The sequence below is a fragment of the Penaeus chinensis genome, chromosome 21, assembly GCF_019202785.1.
Source record: "Penaeus chinensis breed Huanghai No. 1 chromosome 21, ASM1920278v2, whole genome shotgun sequence".
NCBI classification, from domain to species: domain Eukaryota; kingdom Metazoa; phylum Arthropoda; class Malacostraca; order Decapoda; family Penaeidae; genus Penaeus; species Penaeus chinensis.
In genome coordinates this window covers 10,658,388-10,679,508 of record NC_061839.1, presented here as the reverse complement: position 1 = coordinate 10,679,508, position 21,121 = coordinate 10,658,388, and the positions used below count along the sequence as shown (strand labels likewise).

The 21,121-nt window shown below is 49.8% G+C and overlaps 1 protein-coding gene across 7 annotated transcripts in view; it reads left to right on the top strand.

Moving 5' to 3' along the window:
- LOC125036318 (pumilio homolog 2-like) overlaps positions 1-21,121 on the top strand; it is a 190,417-nt gene that overhangs the window by 155,026 nt on the left and 14,270 nt on the right. For all 7 annotated transcript variants that reach the window (XM_047628815.1, XM_047628811.1, XM_047628814.1 and 4 more), the window contains one exon: positions 18,070-18,175. In XM_047628815.1, the coding sequence (XP_047484771.1) occupies positions 18,070-18,175 (106 nt within the window). The remainder of the gene's footprint in view (positions 1-18,069; positions 18,176-21,121) is intronic.

Below are 21,121 nucleotides of genomic sequence, written 5' to 3'. Positions count from 1 at the left end.
TTTGTGTGTGATGTGTTGCGCAGCGCCGGAGTGTGGTGCATCAGGCGCTGGTGCAGCTGGTTATGGTAGGTGCAGTGTGGTGATGACCCAGCGCGACCCCACCCCTGCCCCCGATACGTTTGTGTGTTTTTATGCAACTCGGTGGGTGTGTGCGTTGGTGTTCGTGTTTGTGTACGCGTTTGTGTGTTTATATACGAACGAAAGAGGAAGTCCTTTTATTTGTTATTGTGCGGGGCAAAGTGAGCGAGATCGAGAGGGAAAGAGAGAGGCTACACTCATGTATATATGAGAAAGTTATTGCATTGGGTGAAAAAGTTGGGTCATAAAGATTGTAGGTGGACAGGAGATGGGCTGATGTATATGACAGGGAAATAATGATCGATAGACAAGCAAGGATAGTGGTGGTGGCATGCCTGTGGTAGATGTGGTAGTGATCACAGGTAAGCCTGTGTGGTTAGATCGAAAGGTGAGAAAAGTTTTGGAAACCGACCTGGAAAGATGCGAGTATGAGGTCGTTGTCGTTTTTATGAGTCGGGTTGAGGAAGTTGTGAATGTAAATTGACTGGTTGTAAGAACTGTGGTTTAACTGGTAGGAGAATTGTGGATGATATAACCAGACCGAGAGAGTTGTGATGGTAGTTGATTTAACTGGTCAAGAAGAGTTGACCGTTGTAAGGTGACGGGCAGGGAGACTTATTTGGGTATTTCTGCAGTTAGGAAGAGCTGTGGGTGCGAGATGAATGTTAGTACGAGTTGACAAGAAGAAATAGTTGCGATTGCGAGTTGACAGATAGAGCTGTAAATGCAATTTGTTAGGTTTGTTTGAAATATTATAAGCTTACGGTCAGTGAGTTGACTAAAAGAAGGGTTGTGATTTGGCCCAAGGTAGAGTTGTGGTTATAGTTGACTGGGGAGTTATGGTTGAAAGGTTGTTAAGGTAAGACAGGTTTGGAGAGTTGTGGTTGTGAGTTGACAGTTACAAAAGGAATGATGCGAGTTGAACGTGAATCGTTGAAAATACGAGGTAACAGGATGGTAAGAGTTGAGTTCGAGTTGACAGGTAGGAAGAGTTACGGGTGCGAGTTGTCAAGCAAAGAGAATTATGCCCACAGTTGAAGTGCCGATGACTCGTATTTGTTTTTACAGAGGGAATTGACTGCAAAAAGTTGCTCTCGCTGCTACAAAAGAGGAGGTCAATTTGATGGCGAGTTGTTGCATAGAAAGGATTGGAACGTGGACAGTTGAGGAAGGGGCGAGAAAGCAGACGAGAAAGATGGGAATAGTGGTAGAAAGAAAAATGACTTAGAACTAATAGGTTGTGATACCGTTGTTAAGTCAGTGATAGACTAGAGCCTTTTTTAAGGTTTCAATGATTGTAACAACAATATGCTGATTACTGCGCAGCCACAGCGACAGATAGCTGGCGTATTAGCTGTTCGGCAGTGAAGATGAGTAAGATAGTAGTAGGATGCGATAGTGTCGGGGGGGGGGGGGGGGGGGGGTAGTCAGGGTACAATAAATAGAAAGGCAGTAGGCAGGAGGCGGCGATAATGGAAGGGGGAAAGACGACGCGGTGATTTCAGGGAGAAGGACAAGTGAGGGCAACAGAGCGTGGCGATGTTTACAAGCGTAGCAGTGGCGTTGCTCTGTTGTGGAAGGACTGGACAGGGAGGGAGGGAAGGGGGTGATGTTAGGCTGTTGGAGGGGACAGCGAAGCGCGGGGAGGCTGTCGGATTGGGCAGCAGGGCGCAGCAGGGCGCAGCAGGGCGCAGCAGGGCACAGCAGAGCGGAGCAGAACGGAGCGTGCTGACAGTATCCTGGTAGAGCTCGTGCACTGCTCAAGTGGTTATTGTATGAGCTGATAACTTGTCTGGCTTGTGCCACTGTACTCATACCCACCCCATCCTTCCCTGCCCTCCGCCAGCACCCGACCCACCCTTCCCCGCCCCTCACTGCCCTCACCTCCATCCACCCTCCCTATGCCCTCGAATCACCGGCCATGCCTTCCCTTTCAGTCATCGGCCGCCATCCAGAACCACTGTGGCCATCTCCTCCGGTCTTCCTCGCTGTTTGACTTCGTATTTGCGCGTCTTCGAGTCTCTCTCTCTCTCGCTGCCTCCATGCTTCCTGTTTTTCTAAATGTATTATTTTTTCAAATGTGTCAGTGCAATTTCCGTTTCCTGTTTCCTTACTCCAAACCAATCATTACATTTACTTACGGTTTTCCTTTCTTAGCTGCTTTCAGTTGTGCCATCTGTCATTAATCTAAGGCGTTCAAAAACGTCCTCCTCCTCGTCCCCCCCCCCTCCCTCCCTGCCACTTCCCCTGCCCCTCCCCCTGGACTTCAGCTCCATTGTTGGTCTGAAGCCTCTTTTAGCAGCCCGTGTGGCGTCCGTCCCTCCCCGTGTTGTTGTGACATCCCCCTTCCGTCCCTGCGCCCCCGGACACCGCCCACGTATTGGTTACTTACCAGGAGGGGGAGGGGGCCACGACATTCTATCTTTATGTAGGTGGTGGACGTGTGGCTCCTACAATTCCGTTTTTGTATTCCTTTTATAAGCGCACCAGAACATAATGTAGGCGCGACCCCGGGGCTCTGCGGATCTCCCTTTTTTGGTCGGCGCCCTGTTATCCGTTCCCCTCCCCCCTCTCCCTCGCCTTGGACATCGGTGCATGTGCTCTGGTTTAGTTTGTTCTATTTACTCTACACACGATATCCGGGCTGGACATGTTCCTAATCTTTGTCTTTTTCTTTCTCCCTCCCCCCCTCTCTCCTCCCTCTTCTCTCTCTCTCTTTCTCTCTCTCTCTCTCTCTCTCTTCTCTCTCTCTCTTTCTCTCTCTCTCTCTCTCTTCTCTCTCTCTCTCTCTCTGTTTCTTCTCTCTCTTCTCTGTCTGTCTCTCTCTCATCTCTCTCTATCTCTTCTCACTCTTCCCTGTCTCTCTTTCTCTTCTTTCTCTTTCTCTTCTCTTTCTCTCTCTTCTCTCTGTACTCTCTCTCTCTCTCTCTCTCTCTCTCTCTCTCTCTCTCTCTCTCTCTCTCTCTCTCTCTCTCTCTCTCTCTCTCTCTCTCTCTCTCTCTCTCTCTCTCTCTCTCTCTCTCTCTCTCTCTCTCTCTCTCTCTCTCTCTCTCTCTCTCTCTCTCTCTCTCTCTCTCTTCCTCTCTCTCTCTCTCTCTCTCTCTTTTCCTCTCTCTCTCTCTGTCTTCCTCTCTCTCTCTCTCTCTTCCTCTCTCTCTCTCACTCTTTCTCCCTCCCTCCCTCCCTCCCTCCCTCCCCCCCCCCTCCCCCCTTCTCTCTCACTCACTCCCTTCCTCACTCTCCTCCCTTCCTCTCCGTGCCTACAGCGCCTGTCCTGTGTCTATACCCGAACATTACCGAGTGACACCCCAGGACGCCCTGATGGCTCGTCACTAATGTTACGATGGGCGAGATAAGGGAGTGACAGCGGCGGGGGCGCGATTGACGGAGAGGGAATGGACGTGCCACCGCCGTGCTCGCTGGAAGGACGGGAGGGAGCCAGGCCAGGCTGCCGCCTGTGGGTCAGACCGCGAAGCCTTTTTGCAGGTGCAGTGATGAGCTGCGTGTGCGAGCAGAGGTAGACTTGACAGACAGATGGACTATCGGCGTCGAGATTAATCTGGTTTAAGTGCTCGTTACGACCGCGTGTTTTCAAGCAACTGGGCCGGAAACGGAGTACTTTTCTACTGAGGGCGGGGTAGTGGCAATCGGCCGCTCATTCCTGCGCACCGTTATACAAAGTGCGACGTGCAAAAATCAGCCCGTTGCCGGCTATCAAGGCGACTAGATTGCCAATTCGAGTCCCTTTCCCGTGTAAAAGCGACTCGGCCGTTTAACCGGCCAAGGAGACAGGTGAAGATAGAGGAGAGGAGGAGAGGAGAGGAAGGATATCAATATTGCCTTGAGTGTAGGTTACGATAGCCAGGAGCTTGTGTTACACCTGCCGCGCATCACAATAACGCATGCACTTATCTACGCTCTTACATAAAACATGCGGTCGGGCCAGTGTTTTCTTGTGGCCTTGGCTCTGCGAACGCAGGTAAACAGCATATATGTGCAGGACAGCTAGATACTTGTATTTAGGAGAGGAAAGGAGAGAATAAAGCCTTGTGTGTGCGAGCATGAGAGAGGAGACAGCGGGGAGAGACGCACGCCCACGGACGTAATGCTGAGCAGAGGTGGCGACTCGCACTTTTTCAGCAGCCTGATTAGTATACCATGAGTTTGGTGTCCGCGTCTTTTGTCTCTCCCTTTCGGAAGCTGTGGGCGTTCCTGCTGTGGGGGCTGCGTGCTCGCGCAGGAGGCTGCTGCTTCGTCGCCGTCGCCATGACGGGCTATCAGTCTACGGAGTAATCCGACTCCTGACGGGCCCTTTGGCGACTTCACCCCCCCCCCCCCCTTCTACCTCTCTCCAACTTGCCCCATCCCCCCTTCTCTCTCTCCCTCCCTCCCTCCCTCCCTCCCTCTCTCCCTCTTTTTTTTTTTTTTTTTTGTCTTTTTCTTTTATCTTTTACTTTCTTTTGTCCATTTTCTTATCAATCTATTTTATCTCTTATTCTCCCATTGCTTCGCTTTCCTCGCACACCTCTTCACCCCTTTTCTCCCACTTGCCGTCTCCAGTTTCATACACTCCAATACCTCTTGGCTTTCCCTCTCATCCGCCTCCCCTCTTAGCCTGACCCTTGGCCGCCCCATTGGTATACCTTGGTGCGCCTCCTGCCCGTGGGCGCCCTATATGCTTCTCATCTCCCCCATCATACTCTCTCTCCTCTTCTTCTCTCCCCCCCCATCCCCCACCCCCAGTGAAGTGATGTTTGCGGCTCCATCGATGCTGATACAGCGTCTTGATGTCCTTTCGAACTCGAGTACAGCGTGAGATAGATAACATTCTAGCGTCTCGTCAAGGGTCTCGCCTCGTTTTGACGTCACAGCCTGCACCCTGCTAGCTGTCACACATAATGAATTCTTTTCCACATTCTGTTTCGCCCTCGCCTTCTAAGTCTCCCGTGCGACGGGCACACGGCGAGCCAGCATGGTGAGTCATGTGGCTCAGGCAGAGCGTGCTGTTGACTTCCATGTTGGCGTCAGTCTCTCACCTTTCGTGATGGCGGTAAAATTCTAGCATGGCACAAATATAATGATTGGTATATCGGATAGATTATCAATGCTGATAGCGAGCAATGGCACCGTGTTATGTTGGCCTCTCGTTTTTTTTTGGAACAGAAAATGTTGTGCGCGTGCATGCGCTCGTGTGTGTGTGTGTGTGTGTGTGTGTGTGTGTGTGTGTGTGTGCGCGCGCGCGTGCGCGTTTGTTGATCGGGAATTGTTTTACGTGAATATGGTCTATCAGGTAGTGTTGTCTCCTGATAGGCGTTGAATGCTGTAGATATTGTTCGGCGCGCAAGACCTCGCGGGGATAACCATCTTTTTCAGCCCCGGCCTGGCGTGAATAGAGCTCGCTCTACCCCGAATCCGTTCGGGCCGAAATAGAATTTGAATTTGCGATATCAGGGGCACAACAAAGTGCTTCAATTATGCCTTTGCATATCCGAGTATGAACTTAAAATTTGTTGTTATTAACATGTGCCTTTATATTCAGTTTGCGATCCCCCCCCCCCCCCCTTCCCCTTCAGGTGAAATTGTGAATCCTCCTGCCCGTCGAAGGGAAGAGGCGACGGCGAGGAGGGAGAATGGGAATGTTTGAGAGACCAAGAAAAGGCTGCGAGTCCTTTACGAACAGCCTTGAGGAAACGTCGAGGAACGGCTGGTCGGGAGGGCGAGCGGGCTTGGCGTCGGCAGCCGGGAAGGGATGTGTGCGAGGCAGTGCGTGAGGGGTGCTGATAGCATCAGCGACACTACAACAGATAAAGTTGGGACTGACAATTACCCGTTCCGTGCCTCATCAGGGGCTTGAATTATTGATGACTAGGCTACAGGTCCCCCCTAGTTCTACCCTGTTGGGCAACTCCCTCGCAATACATGCTCTCACTCATAGTCGCCTACTCATACTCACTCACAACTTCACTTTTACATCCTGCATTGCTGTTACAGTTTCCTACCGCCATAGTGCCAGATTCGTGTCAACAGCGGCACCATGTGGCACACCGTTGTCATCACCGTCGTCACCACCACCAACTGTGGGTCCCCATGCCTTGCCTCTCCAACACTAGCAACTCAAATTTGGCCGGGCGGGATTGGGATTCTCAGAGGATAAGCATTTGCATTTACTTTCCTCGTCTTCCTTCGTCACGGGCGTCATGCGGGATGCCTACCTTAACTTTCTCACAATGTCACAATTTTGCAATGTCGTGTTGAATTGTACTTAATTCTGATAGACAGCCTATCACTAAGGGCAGAGTTCCTCTTAACATAAACAAGACGCCTAGATTCGGAGGGAGAATGAAAGAAAGAAAATATGCTGTTTGAATACAAACAGCAGTTGTTGGAACTCGTCAGCGTTGTGTCAGCGCGTCTTACTAGTGAATGTTAGGCGTCAGACTGTAGTTTCAGCCTTGACTCTGTAGCCACTTTACTGCTCCTTCACATTACTTACGCTGGTCTCACTTAAGGACTCGTCGTGGCCAGTGCGCGCCACTCTCACCTGCTAAAACACGCCATCTGCAGAGTCTTAGCGGGGAGCCATGCCCCGGACCCTAGATAGCACGACGGGCCATATCCAACGTATTTGCTGACCCTCAGGTTGGGAGGAGCGCCTTCTCCATGTGTTCCCACACGGTTTCTCATAACAGCTAGACTCGATGTGTTTGGCTGGCCAAGCTGACTAGCGAGAAATGTTTCGGGATGAAAAGGCGTCTGTACGTGGATGGATTGCAAACGTATTCGTGGATGTGGTGCAGCGTCGGTGGCGTCAATGGTGCCTTTGTTGACGCCAGGCAGTGTTGCACCCAATCTCCTCCTGGACGCGGCACTCGCCCTTCCATTGCGGGGTGTGATGAGCCTCACCTGGGTGTTGTCTTTTGCTGCGAGGGCTGCAGGCATTGTCTGACCCTTAATGCGGTGGTTAATAGGAGAGTGGGAGCAGTTAGTCTCCATCATTGGTAGTTTATGACGCCGCACACGACTAGTTACGTGACTGATATTTGTAATAGCCCAGGCAAGGTGAGAAAATGTTGAACTGTGACACGCTTGTTATTTCTTAACGAAAGTTATGACTTCAAGCTGGGCCTCATTTGTGGGTGACGACAGTGTGTCAGGAGGACATGTCCCTTTCCACTAAATTCATTATCACTTATTCGGGCAGGACGTAAGATTGAGACGTAGGGTTTTAATGATTAATGCATTTCCAGATTTTTTCACTTGACTCTGGATAACGTTATGATTTAAAGTTTACTTAGAATTATCTAATCAGCCGAAAGTGTAAATAAGGTGTTACGAGTTGAGAGAGAGAGAGATCTCGCTCCCCTGTACGCAGTCTAATGCATGTGCTTGACGCCCACTGGACATTCTTCAAGTGGCGATCATTGATGCTGGTTCATTCCCCCTCCTCTCCTGCCCTCACACCCTCTTCTCTATATTATTCGTTCAGCGAAAACTACTGTGTAAAGACTCGCTTCTTTGTCCTCTGCCTCAAGTTTTGACGTTTGACATACACATACACCTTGTGATGGTAGTTCACAGGATGTATACAAAAATAATTTTACGCACTAGCCATGCATTACCCTGTGTTGTAGTCGACGGTTCGATTTTCCCCAGTAATTATAAGCAATGTTTTGATAGAATGACAGAGTGCGGAATAATACCCGCTGTGGCACCAGGTGCGAGGCAGGCCGCAATCACGGCGGCGTCGGTGTATCGTCGCTCTGCCATTCTTCACGCGCGTTGATCGATAATTAATCCATATCATTTTGAACTCGGTTAACGCTTACCACTAATCTATTGAGGAACTCTGCATTGTGTACCATTGAGGTTCGACCTTCCGGCGGCCTCCGATCCCCCTCCCTCTTTCCTACTCCCCCACCTTTTCCTTCCCTCCCTCTCCCGACGCCACATGCTCGCCAAGGGAGGCTGAGCACGTGGGGGAAGGGACAGTTCCTTCCCTCTCCGTGAGAAACTTTAGTGGATTGACACTGGGCAACAAATCGTTACAGACTCAACAGCTGACGTGCCCCGAGCTTGGTACGACCCTGCATTGGTATCGATCCCCTCCACCAACCAAACTTGATTTATTGGAACATTCTCTTGAGCTCCAGATGCACCCAAACCTACCAAAGTCACCTCACCGAGCGCCCCGGGACGCGCCTCTGTTGCTCCGGGCATGGCTGAGCGCAGCCGTCATGCAGGGAAGGTCTTGGCTTGCATGCTGAGTCGACGTCCGAGGCTGAAGTACCCAAGAGAGAGGGGTCCGTGCGGCGTGTTAACTGTGGTCCCTGCCGTTGGTCACCGCCAACCTGTATAATATGACCCATGGCCTTAGTTGTATATTAAATTTCGTTATTGCCAGCCGACCAGGGCAGCAGATGTGCGCGTATAATTTGCAAGGTATAAAACTCCCGTGTGCCACAAAAATTCAGGCCGAGCATCACGGCAGCCACCTATCCCTCAACATCAGCTGTTTTTATTCTCGTTTTAGTATCGACAAATTGCTTGGGCGCATCCACCACGACTAAGGTACCACCAGCCTCCTTTTTCTTCTTTCTTTTTTTCTTTTCTTTTTTCTTATTCTAAATACCGTCGTTTTCGGGGGGAAGGGAAATAGAGAAGAGTAAAATAAATCGAAAATGGAGGAGAGTGATTGGGCCGCAGCGCTTGCGGCTTTTGAGGCTTCGCACGACTTGGAGATGACATCGAGTGCAGCGGCTCCGGTGCAGGGAAATAGTGTGTTGCGTTTTCAGGCGCGTGGAGCTCCTGCGTGGCAAGGGGACGACATTGATGGCTGGAGGAGTAGCCTGCGTGATGAACCCAGCGTCTCTCGTTGGGTTTCGTCCCCGATAAACCTCACCTTGACGTGCGTTTGAAAAGTCTCTCCCGACGCTTATCTACTATTGTCTCTCTCTCCTTTGTGTCGAGCAGTGATAGCTTCAGTGATAACGGCCGACTGATTCTGGTCCTGGTCATCTTGAGTTTGTGCTTGTTGGGCATTAATGACCAAGTACCCGAGGCACATGAGTTGAGTGCATGTTCAATTATAGCCCGGTTACAATGAATAGTTCTGTAGTATTTATGATAGCAACGATAAGAGAATGGCAGAAGGTTGCATAAAACCTCTGTCTGCAGCTCTGCTTGCAGTCTATAACCCGTGCCTCTACGTGCATAAACTAAATTATTTAGTCAGCCCACCGTGTTTTCTCTTCGATTCGTCTTCTCTGGTGTTCTCACGGAAGGAAAATCCGTGCCAGCGGGGCGCGGCCTCAAGTTGTGCTAAGACTTTTGATGTGAGGAGCGAGTGTGGACGCACACAGATGAAATGTGTAGGACGGCGGGCGCGGCCTGCCTAATGTGAAAAAGCGCTTGTTGTCCGCCGAGACCACGTTGTTGACTCGTGCGCCTAGGAGCCAGTAGTAAAGTGACGTCGCAGGGCGCCGGCCTTGATACTGCACTCGTTGACCCATGAATTATTATTAACCCTGGGTCGCTCTGGGCCGCCCTGGGAGGCTACTTCAGCTCCCGTACACCTCCCGACACTCACGAGATTTATGGCGTTGGTTCTCGGGATCGCGGCTTTATGGTGCCGGACACCCTGCCACTGCCGCGCCCTTGCCGCACTCTTCCCCTGCTCTCTATCTGCCCCGTGTCGTATGTTTCCCGCGAGATGTGGTGTCGTTTCGCTCGCGGGCAGGGAGAACGAGCGCTCGCATTCCTATTTTCCGGCCGTTAATTACCTGCAGTTTCGTTTAGCTGGTTGGTAGAAGTCGCGACTTGTTAACGGCCGATTTTCTCGGCAACAGTATCCGTGATAGTCTTTCTTCCTTGTAGGCAGCAGCGCCTGCAAGCGGCGAGGGGTGGCTGAATCGAGGCCCGAGCGGGAGCGTCCCCACGGGCCAGCGGTAATTAGGTTGTGCGACCCTGTCCCCGCGCTAATGGCGAAATAATTCCATAAATCGGGGGGAATGACTCGTTTAAGGAGCCTAGATGATTCCGGTGGCCAGTGAATCCGATGTGATGTTTGGGCCTTCGTCATCTAGGCCGGGTAATGATCATCTCGCAGCTCCCTAACACATCTATCGCAGCCCAACATTTGTGCTCTTTGGGTTAATGGGGTCGGTTAGTCTTGCGTACTTTTGCGAGTGTTGCCGTTCCCACGCATCACGGGCTTTGTTAGCCTTTAAGAAGCGATTTAGACTTTATCATAATTCTAAAACATAGACGTACGCCGTTAGACTTCGAAAAGTGTCGATAAAAAATCTGAACGGTAACTGGGTTAGTCTTTGCCTTTTTTTTCTCCGTACCTTTTTTTCTTTTCTTTCTCAAAGCAAGGGTAATCTCAAGGCGCATTTAGGAATACCTGTTTTTAAAGGGGGCCAATTCTATACGGTGTTAGGCTGGGTGGTTACGGGCACAGGGAGCACAGCTCGCTGGGATCTCTGCCTCTCCCACGCTAGAGGGAAACCTTCCTGCCTCTTGCCTTTATTCCAATGCCTTCCATGACTATCTTCCCCGTCATCTATCTCTATCCACCCTTCCTTCTTTCCTTCATCTCGGCATCGTATTTCGTTTTCTCTCTTTTTTTGTTGCTCGCTCAGAGCGTCTGCCTCGTCTTAAATTGAAAATGAGAACTTCCCTTTGCATTGTTGTTCATCCGAGGTCCCGGCAGGGGTGTCCCGAGAGCGATTTTTCTGCTTCAACTGCAAGTGCTTGTTGTTCATGCGGTCGCCTGTGTGGCCGATGGTTAGGCGTTCTCTGGAAGGGAATTCGGTCATACCAGCTGGCGCATGCATTTTCTCTTGCGGGTTTGGCATTTCTCTCCCACATCCCCCCCCCCCCTCTCTCTCTCTCTCTCTCTCTCTCTCTCTCTCCCTCTCTCTCTCTCTCCTCTCTCTCTCTCTCTCTCTCTCTCTCTCTCTCTCTCTCTCTCTCTCTCCCTCTCTCCCTCCCTCTCCCTCTCTCCCTCCCTCTCCCTCTCTCCCTCTCTCCCTCTCCCTCTCCCTCTCTCCCTCTCTCCCTCTCCCTCTCTCCCTCTCCCTCTCTCCCTCTCTCCCTCCCTCCCTCTCTCCCTCCCTCCCTCCCTGTCTTCCTACCTGTCTCCCTTTCTCCCACCCTCTCTCTTTCTCCCCATCCTCTCTCTTTCTCCCCATCCTCTCTCCCTCTCCTCTCTCTTTTCCCTTTTATTCCCCTTCCTTCCTCCCTGTCTATCTCCCCGTCCCCCTTCCCCCTCATTCATCACGGCAAATTTCTCGCAAGAAGAGTAATCTTGCAACCCTCACATCCGTAGGTGTATTGTTTATTAGTACGAGGTTTATTTGCAACTTTCAGTTGGCCATCCGTCTGACCGACGGAGCAAATTTCGCCCCAACCTCGCCTGTGCCTTGATGCCATCTGAATCCGTCGCTGCCACTCTTTGCGTATAGATGACCTAAGTACGTTTTCTTGTTCAGGTCTAGATGGTTGCTTTTGAATATTTTACAATGCGCTCCCCGTCTTGACACCATTGACATGTGGAAAGGCGTTTTCTCTAAAACAAACAAGCTCGGAATGAAAACAGCTTTAAGTTTTGCATAGTGAATGTTTGTGGGTGTTACGTTCATACGTCGTTAATGTGTTGTGTTAGCGAGTTCTTGTCATTTTTTTAAATTGTTCTTTTTATTCATGTTGTTTTGGTTGCTGGGTTCTGTGGTGTATCCATCGGCTTCTTATACTAGAGATTGGCCCATGACGTGACCGGGGAAGAGCTTTGAGCTGGGTCTTTAATTGTGTTCCTTGTGTTCTTGATTGAGATATTGAGTTTGTATAGATTATCAAGTCGGTGCCCCCTGTCCCTCCTTCCCCTCCCGACTCGCCCAGGGAATTTTGGCAACACGGTCAATTGGTTGAACGGCGGAGGAATGTATAATGGTGTTGGGAGCGCATTGCAGGGTGGAATAGGTGTAGCTTCCGCCCTAGCCCTTAACTCTTGATAATGGTGTCACAGTCCCCCCCCCCCCCTCTCTCTCTCTCTCTCTCTCTCTCTCTCTCTCTCTCTCTCTCTCTCTCTCTCTCTCTCTCTCTCTCTCTCTCTCTCTCTCTCTCTCTCTCTCACTTTCCCTCTCCTCCCCAAGGCCGTCTCTAGCTTTCTCCCTCTCCTCTCTTTTTCGTTTTCGTCTGCCTTTATTCCGTCGTCCCTCCCCGATTTTGCCAGACTTTGTGCAGAATGCTTCCTTCACATCTATCCCGAAACCTCTTCCTCTCTCGTACATTTTGCCTCCTTCATTTATATGTGAAGTTCTTCCCTTTCCCTGGTTGCACTTTTCTTTTTTTTTTTCCTTGTGTACCTTTTTTATCTGAGCCAAGGAAAAAGGTTGGGAGTGAAAGGTGTTCCACCCGCGCCATTGTGAAGGCCCAAGCGAGGCAAGTTGCTATCAGAAGTGAATACTGATAGAAAATCTCGCCTCGTTATCGGAAGCGCCCTCCTCTTTCCTTCCCTTCCCAGCGCTACCCTTAACCCCCTCCTCTCTCCTCCTCCCGCTCCTACCCCTCCTTATTTACCTTTCCCCTACTCCCTATCATTGTCCCCTTCCCCCCTCCCATTCTCTCCCCTTAACTCCTTAGCCAGTCATCTTTGAAAGTTATCGTATCGCCAGCAACCTTGTTAGTCATGCTTGACACCTTTTACTATTTAATCTTTTTCTGCTATTCTTCCTTCAAGTTCCACTCCCTGTCTTTCACAATTCTTTTTGTAGCCAATTCATCTTCATTTTGCAGCATTTTTCCTTTTTTCCATTCACTTTTTTCCATAGCACGTCATTCTTACCTCCCCTTCCCCCTTTCCTGCTCCACCTCCTCCTCTCTCTCTTCCGTATTGTTCATTCAAGGTACACCATGACACGATATTACGCCTCATCTTGGTGGTGTCATGGGTAATACCCTCTTGGATTGTTCCGACACTTGCGCTGATGAACTCTGGGATGCTCGGCCACCCGTCTGTCAGTCTCTCATTGCCTTTTCTCCCTTACTCTCTCTTCGTTTTGCTGCTCGTCCGGTTTTCATCTCGTCTCAGCCCCGGGAAACCCTTGGGCTTGAAATGTTTTTAAAATTGTGTATCGGCTGCATGTCCTGTTTACACGCTTTCTTAAATTGTGTTGAATAGAACGCCCCTCGCCATCTCTTTCCCCTCCCCCCTTCCCCCTCCCCATCCCCTCCCTCAGAAACATTTGGTGCGGTCCCATGCGGCTCTCGGGATCGCGAGCGGGATGCCAGACGCGCCTCTTCCTCAGCTGCATGATCCCTCGCAGTTCACACCTTCGTATCCCCTGTGTGGTTACCTCCGACTTCTCCTTGGAGGGCGTCTATCAGGGGATGCCGGATGCCACCCGAGGGGGATTATTCCCCTCCCCGCACCATAACTCCTCGTGCCCCACTCGGGTTCAGCCCCCGTGAGCCATTACCCCGAGTTTAGCGTCCCCGTTCTCCCATTACCGGAGTCCAGGGCGTATCTTACCCATTATCCTCATATTCAGCTCCCATTGGACCTCTTGCTCTGGGGAACATTACCTCAGGTTGAGAGACCTACAGCTAACATTAGCTCGAGTTGGAGGATAACCTTGTGTCGGTGCATCGCGGGATCCTTGCCGTGTTAACAATGCTACCTTTCACGGCCGTCACGCCCAAAAGGACCTCTCCCTGTTCGGTATCCCCCCCCCCACACACACACACACCTCCCCCCCTCTCTCTCTCTCTCTCTCTCTCTCTCTCTCTCTCTCTCTCTCTCTCTCTCTCTCTCTCTCTCTCTCTCTCTCTCTGTCTCTCTCTCTCTCTCTCTCTCTCTCTCTCTCTCTCTCTCTCTCTCTCCTCTCTCTCTCTCTCTCTCTCTCTCTCTCTCTCTCTCTCTCTCTGTCTCTCTCTCTCTCTCTCTCTCTCTCTCTCTCTCTCTCTCTCTCTCTCTCTCTCTCTCTCTCTCTCTCTCTCTCTCTCTCCCTCTCTCCCTCTCTCCCTCTCTCCCTCTCTCCCTCCCTCCCTCCCTCCCTCCCTCCCTCCCTCCCTCCCTCCCTCCCTCCCTCTCTCCTTCTCTCCCTCTCTCCTTCTCTCCCTCTCTCCTTCTCTCCCTCCCTCCCTCTCTCCCTCCCTCCCTCCCTCCCTCCCTCCCTCCCTCCCTCCCTCTCTCCCTCCCTCTCCCCATTTCCCATCTTCCCTCCTCACATTTGTGTATGTATGTGTGTGTGTGTGTAAGAGAGTGAGAACTCTGCTCCCTGTTCCTTGTGCTGCAGATGGGAGCCAAGTATCCTAGCTGCTGCCCGCTATTGATCATGATTGTCCATCTTGATTGAGTTAACACCGCTAACCGCCGACCAACGTCTTTTTCTATTCCCTACAACATCCTGGTCTTGGCAGTTTCCTTTTATTTTATTTTATTTTTATTTTTTTTCATATCTTCCGTTACCCTGCGTTGCCATTCATACATTCAATTGACGACTGAATAAAGGAATTTGGACGTCATCTCGGTTGAGTGTGTGCAAAATGAGTCTTGAGTCTGTGTTGATTGTTCGATGGGATGTGTACTATGTTGCAGTGGGCCAGGTCGTTTCATCCACTTTCCCACTCGGGCCACGTTCCCGCTTGCAACTTTTCTCCTTATATAACCTGACTTACGTTTCCTCATTTTACCTGAACGTATGTGTGTGTGTGTGTTATTTATAAAATATATACATACATTATATATATATATATATATATATATATATATATATATACACACACACATTCATATACATACACACACACACACACACACATACACACATGTATGTGTATGTGTTTATGTATATATTGTGTGTAAGTATGTATATGTGTGTGTTTGCATTTTAATTTATTTCGGTACAAATTTAAGCATGGTTTTGCAGTCAAAAATTCTTCAAGGTGCGAGATCGGGCCTGTACATGGTCCTGACGTCTTGCAGTTTATGAAATTATGATGGTAGTTTTATTTTATTTTTATTTGCCCACGGAATCGTACATTATCACGGGTCTTATTAGTGTGGCATCCCCACAAAACGGACTTGAAAACGTGGATTAATTTTAATGTTTCGCTCTTCCTGGCTTCTGTGGGTTTGCGCGGTTGCTGTTCGTCCTTTTTCTCCCTCGTGTCCAGTGATCTCCGGCACAAGGAGCTCTAGCACTTGCCCCTTACATAATGCGCTGTGCCCTTTATTCTTTCCTGGCGCCCGACCGACCGACCGCCCCCCCCCCCCTTCCTTCACCTCTGCCTGGCCGCTTTCACGTTGTGCTGGCTGTGTTGCGATGTCTCCTGGCCACTCCATGTCCTGTGTGAACCTGGGCCATGCACGTATTCTCTTGTTCTTTTTCTCGTGGACTGGTATCTTCTTTCATTCTGCCGTGTTCTCTGTTTGTCTGTTCTCTTCCTCCTCTCCATCCCTCCTCTTTACTTCCCTTTGTCCGTTCTCCCCTCTATCGTCTCTCTGTCTGTATGTGCTTGTGTAGTCTGCTCCCGTGTCTCTCTGGATGTGACTGGTGTTACATATTCAGCACAAATCGTGTATTATCATAAATTGCATTGACCTTTCTCGTAGTATTTTATCATTGCATTTTATCGTTATCATATTTCAATATTTTGCAATTAGTAGTTTATATTGTTAAATAGATTTCAGTTACATTCGAGCTCACATTTTCGCTTCCGTCATTTATTATTTACAGTTCGTTGTGCATAGAATCGCGAGCGAGTTTATTTATGGCGCCTTCCTGGCGAATACATTATCCTAATTCATCTTCACTCTCGTAATCAGATATTTTGGCCGGAAAAAAACTGGGTTATGATACCGGGGTGAAAAAATAGTGGCTTTGGATTCCGACGCAAGTGCTTCGGGGACCGCGCGTGCCGCTAATCGAGTAATGGCCGGGGGAGAGGGCGCAGCGCGCTGTTATCTGGCGAAAGATGGATGGCCGCGCTACCGGGTTCTCGCGTGGTAATGTTAATTAGACAGTGGTTCGCGATTGGTCGCGGGCAAGCGGAAGACGCTGGCCAGAAACTGGTTCTCTTTGGCGGGGGGAGGGAAAGGGTGGGGATGGCGCCCCTTTCTCTCCCTCTTGCCTGCCTACCCACCCTGCGCCTCCACTCAGCCGCTTTCTCTGCCATGATCTAGCGCTTGGATCCGGTCGTACCCGCGGCGTGCGAGGAAAACCGGGGAACGTAATGAGCGGTGTATCGTGCAAACGAGGCGGTAAGAACAGGTGCCACGAGCGTGTGTTTAAATACCCCCTCTCCCCTGCCCTCTGAGCCCCCACCTCGCCCACGCTGCACCACCCTCCTTCCCATCTCCTGCCTCCCCCTGGCGAGAAAAGAAAGGGTTTAGGTAAACTCGGTTTAATGTCCCCCGTTAATGGCGTTTATTTAGAGTCCGGGGCGTTGTGAGCAACTCTGGCTGGTCCCGGATCCCGTGGCAGAGGCTTCCCCGGCGTCCTTTGGCGGCCGAGCGTCCAGGAATGCGATTTGTGGCATAATTTACCATGTATATCCATGTAGATGAGCGCTTTTAACAGAACCAAACCGGCGTGGAACTTTCACCCGCGCGCGCTCGTTCCCTGCACCTTGCTTGTGTGCCTCCCTCCCTCCCTGCCTCCCTCCCTGCCTCCCTCCCTGCTGCTGCATCCCGTGGCCGCTTGACCTCCCTCCCGTGTGCCGCTCGCCTCCCTTCTCCCTCCTGATGCCGGAGCGCCCTCTCCCTCCTTCCTTCTTGCTTTCTCCTCGCCTTCTTTAGGGAGAGAGGGGGGTGGATGAGGGATAGAGGAAGGGAAGAACTAGAGCAGCCTCCTCATCCCCAACCTACACCACCTTCCCTCTTCTCCCCCGCCCTCACTATCCTCACACCTTCTCCCTCGCAAAGCGCCGCGTTTACTTGCTCTCTGGAACCATTTATTTTGATTCTGCCTCAGATTTCTAATGTGTTGCAATGTCTTCTCTTGTTTTGGCTCCTTTTTTTTTTTTTTTTTTTTTTTTTTTTACCTAGGCTGGGAAATTGCATTTAGTCACTGGAGATTTTTCCCCGTTTTGTATGGTGTTGAAAAAGAGTGCGTGGCTGAGATAGTGTGCAGTTGAGTGTTTCAAAAGTGATGCAGAGTGGAAGGAATGTGAGGGGAGGGCGCAAGTGTGTAGTTTAAGTACCAGGGTAGCGCGGCAGAGGGAGGGAATGGCGGAGGGGAAGGTGAGTTGGTGCGGTGGGTGTCAGAACGTGAGCGGCGGATGAGCGGTCTCGCGGGAGGAGGGTTGGCGTGGACGTGAGCAGCCTGGACAACACAGCCCACTGGTGTTTCCCTGCTCTTCCTCCCTTGCTTCCTCCCTCCCTCCCTCTCTCCCTCAGGGATCCCCACTGCCCTCCAACGCTGGCCTCCCTCTTCCAACCTGGTTTTATTTTGGACATAACAAATAACTCGGCCTTGACATAATTTTTTTTCGGTGTATATCCCAGGACTGTGTGATTAATGATGTTTTCCCCCCTTTCAAAAGGCAGTTGTTTTTGCTAGTTGTCCTGGTTTGAAAAGCGGGACACGTGTCGCTGACTCTTTAGCATGTGTCAGTTAAGCTAGAGGTCGAAAAGTGAACTCGAGATGTTGCAGTGTAGATTGTCAGTGTTGCAAAGGCGAAGCGTGAAATAGAAAGTGATTGTGCTAGTGAAACATTACTCGAGTTAAAACATGGTGTCACAGGCAGCGAGCAAGTGCATTAATAAAGTATAGAGACTCGCAACTTGCCTCAAACCATCATGAAGCTAAAGGAAAAAAGGTACAGCTTCCACTTGGACATTACAAAGTCTCTCATAGATTATGATGGAGCTAAGCTGAAAAAGGTAAATATTACTACGAACACTTTTTTCGTCGTTTACTTTTTATATTAATAGTTTGTACTTTGTATGTTTGAATATATGTCTAAGTAGCATTTCCTCTCTTGCAGCAACTGTTCCGGAGCGCTCAGCAGCAGCAGGGAGGGCCCAACCACCAGCCGATACAGTTGCTCGCTCAGCAGCAGTATTTGGCTGCACAGGCTGCTCAACAGCAGGGTAAGTACACGCGTATTAACATTGGTCGTATCTATTTGACCCTGTTTGCGTGCATCGCTCGAAGACGAATGTGAATACTTGCTGTAAAACCTCGTGGTGTCGAGGAAGCTATGGATGGTTTCACAGAGGAAGAGATCTTATTTAGTGCCTCGGTTCCAAATGTTTACCGGGAAGTTGTCCTGGTGAACATTTAACCCCGTCCCCAACTTGAAGATAATTGATGGATTCCATTCTGCTGCTGGCGATTAAACAGCAATGCGTGAAGCGTCCTTCATGTGCACATCGCCGGGCGTGTATATATGGCTATAGGAAGTGCGTGTGATAGGAGGGCGGTGGATCCCACTTCCTGCCTGTGTTGCGATCCGCCTGTCCATCGGTGCTCAGCCAAGCGCTCCGCTGTGTCATCGCCACTCACCTGGCCCGGCCCGCCCTGCGAGGACTTCCTATACTGACCTGTCACACTCGAGCCGTTGGAACCATCCCCTCCCCTCTTTTCATCACGAATTCCTCTAGCAGCCTGTGAATGATAAGGAGTCATTGATACGGAGGAGGGAGAGAAAACGACACTCGCCGTTTCACGCTGCTTAATGCACCGCATTAACGTAATGGGCGGCAGGAGTGACAGTGGGACTACGGGGGGGGGGGGTACGGGGGGCTACGGGCCAACACAGGCTGGGAGGGGGAAGTAAACTCAATTGGGTTGACAGTAACCGGAAAAATTATACCGTAAAGTACTTAACGTCGTGATACGTGTGACCGCATGCATTTGCCGTTAAATTGTCCACCCGCCTCTTTTTCTCCCCCTCTCTTCCCTTTTTACACCGTACAGCTTTCGATTTGGAATGCAAATACAAGCGATAATGGAGGCAGGCATGATCGGGTCGTAATTGTGTAGGTAGAGGATAGTCACCGGGAATATTTTATCTGGCTGCCCGGCCGCTCGTCGATGAATTGGCCGGATAATCTTGTAATTTCTCTGGGTCAGCCATTTATCCGGGATCACGAGGGAATAACATGCCGCGCTCTTGTATTAAACAATTAGCTAAAACTCGGAGTATGACAGCTGGGTTAGGTGAGTGGATGTTGCGGACGGCGAGGGAACGGAGGGCCACGCACAGGGCCGAGCGGGAAGGAAGCAGCTTGGGTCGAGGCTGTGATGGTAAGCGCCATGACGGCGGGTCCTGGCAATGCCGCTACACGTGACGCAACACTCGCACAAAGCCGCGACTATGTGCTGGATCCACCTTATTGCACGGAGCGCCCTCAGTCGCTCCCGGGTTGCTGGTACTACCAAGTCAACCTGACAACAGGGTAGCCACCACCCCTCTCTCTCTCTCTCTCTCTCTCTCTCTCTCTCTCTCTCTCTCTCTCTCTCTCTCTCTCTCTCTCTCTCTCTCTCTCTCTCTCCCTCTCTCCCTCTCTCCCTCTCTCCCTCTCTCCCTCTCTCCCTCTCTCCCTCTCTCCCTCTCTCCCTCTCTCTCTCTCTCTCTCTCTCTCTCTCTCTCTCTCTCTCTCTCTCTCTCTCTCTCTCTCTCTCTCTCTCTCTCTCTCTCTCTCTCTCTCTCTCTCTCCCTCTCTCCCTCTCTCCCTCTCTCTCTCTCTCTCTCTCTCTCTCTCTCTCTCTCTCTCTTTCTCTCTCCCTCTCTCTCTTTCTCTCTCCCTCTCTCTCTTTCTCTCTCTCTCTCCCTCTCCCTCTCCCTCTCCCTCTCCCCCCCTCCCCCCCTCTCTCTGTGTGTGTGGGGGGGGGGGGATTTTCTGGAAAGACTAAGAAATATTTCATTAACCCAGCTTGGCTAAAAGGATAATAAAGTCTTTTCGACCAAATGATAAAGACCGTTTATTAGATTGATGACTTTGATGTCTTTTGCACAAAGGATAATAACAGTTCTGAGGAGTTGGCAATGGAGTTACTAATAGTTTATGGGAAGGTAATTTATTGCAGAACTGCTATTTTCCTGTTTATATATTCTAGCATACCGGGGTATTATCACAGTATAACTTGAGTTTAGCAGTGTGAATTATATTATGTTTGTTTATTAATAATTATACTGTTTTCATATTTTATTTACTCATTTATATCAGTGGAATGCAGTTCTTATGCCATAAGGCACTGTGATGTCTTGGTTGATTCACTGCTTGCTTGACCTTTCATTATGAGGAGTGGCCAGTTACTTTGTCCTAAACATGCAGTTCACTTGGAGAGCAGTTCAGTGCAACCTGTTAAGCAACATTTTGCCTGAACCTTCAACCTTCTTAGGTTACCAAGCAATCTATCATTGTCATCAAGACGACATAATCTAAAAATATCAGGTACATCTGATATTGATGAAGGCTTCCATTCAGTGAAATATGAATTTTCAATCATGTTAACAGTAGTACCAAAATAAGGAATACAATAAGCTTTATGCTATAACAAATTAACCAGTGTTACTCATTGCTTTACTAATTGGGCAATTGACTTCCTTTCATGACCAAAGTTGGCTGAATGTCCACTACAAATATAAGGTCAAAGGAATAGATGTTCACTGGTTTAGTAGTGTTTTTCCAACATACTCTAAAAGTAAGTAATGATTATACTGAATAGCAAGTTATGTATCTTTAATGATATTTGTATTGATTGGCGCTAAAGAATGACAGGACAGAGTTTAATCCAGTCCCATCTTTAATTGATGTCAGAGATCAGACAAGGAAGAAACCCATGCCCAAATTTATGAATATAATCCCTTCCAAATTTTAAGCTAATGCTTATTCATGCTGATATTTACTTTCTTGAAGCTTGTTAATTGTTTCATAGATTCTGAAAAGTAGTTGGCTTCCAAAAATGCTTAGATTATCCTGCAAAATTTAATTCTAACCTAGCTAGCTAGCACAACTTGCAACAATATTAATGAATGAGTAGGACAGTTGTCAACATCATCCTCAGCCCTCTGCTAAGGTGGTGTTTAC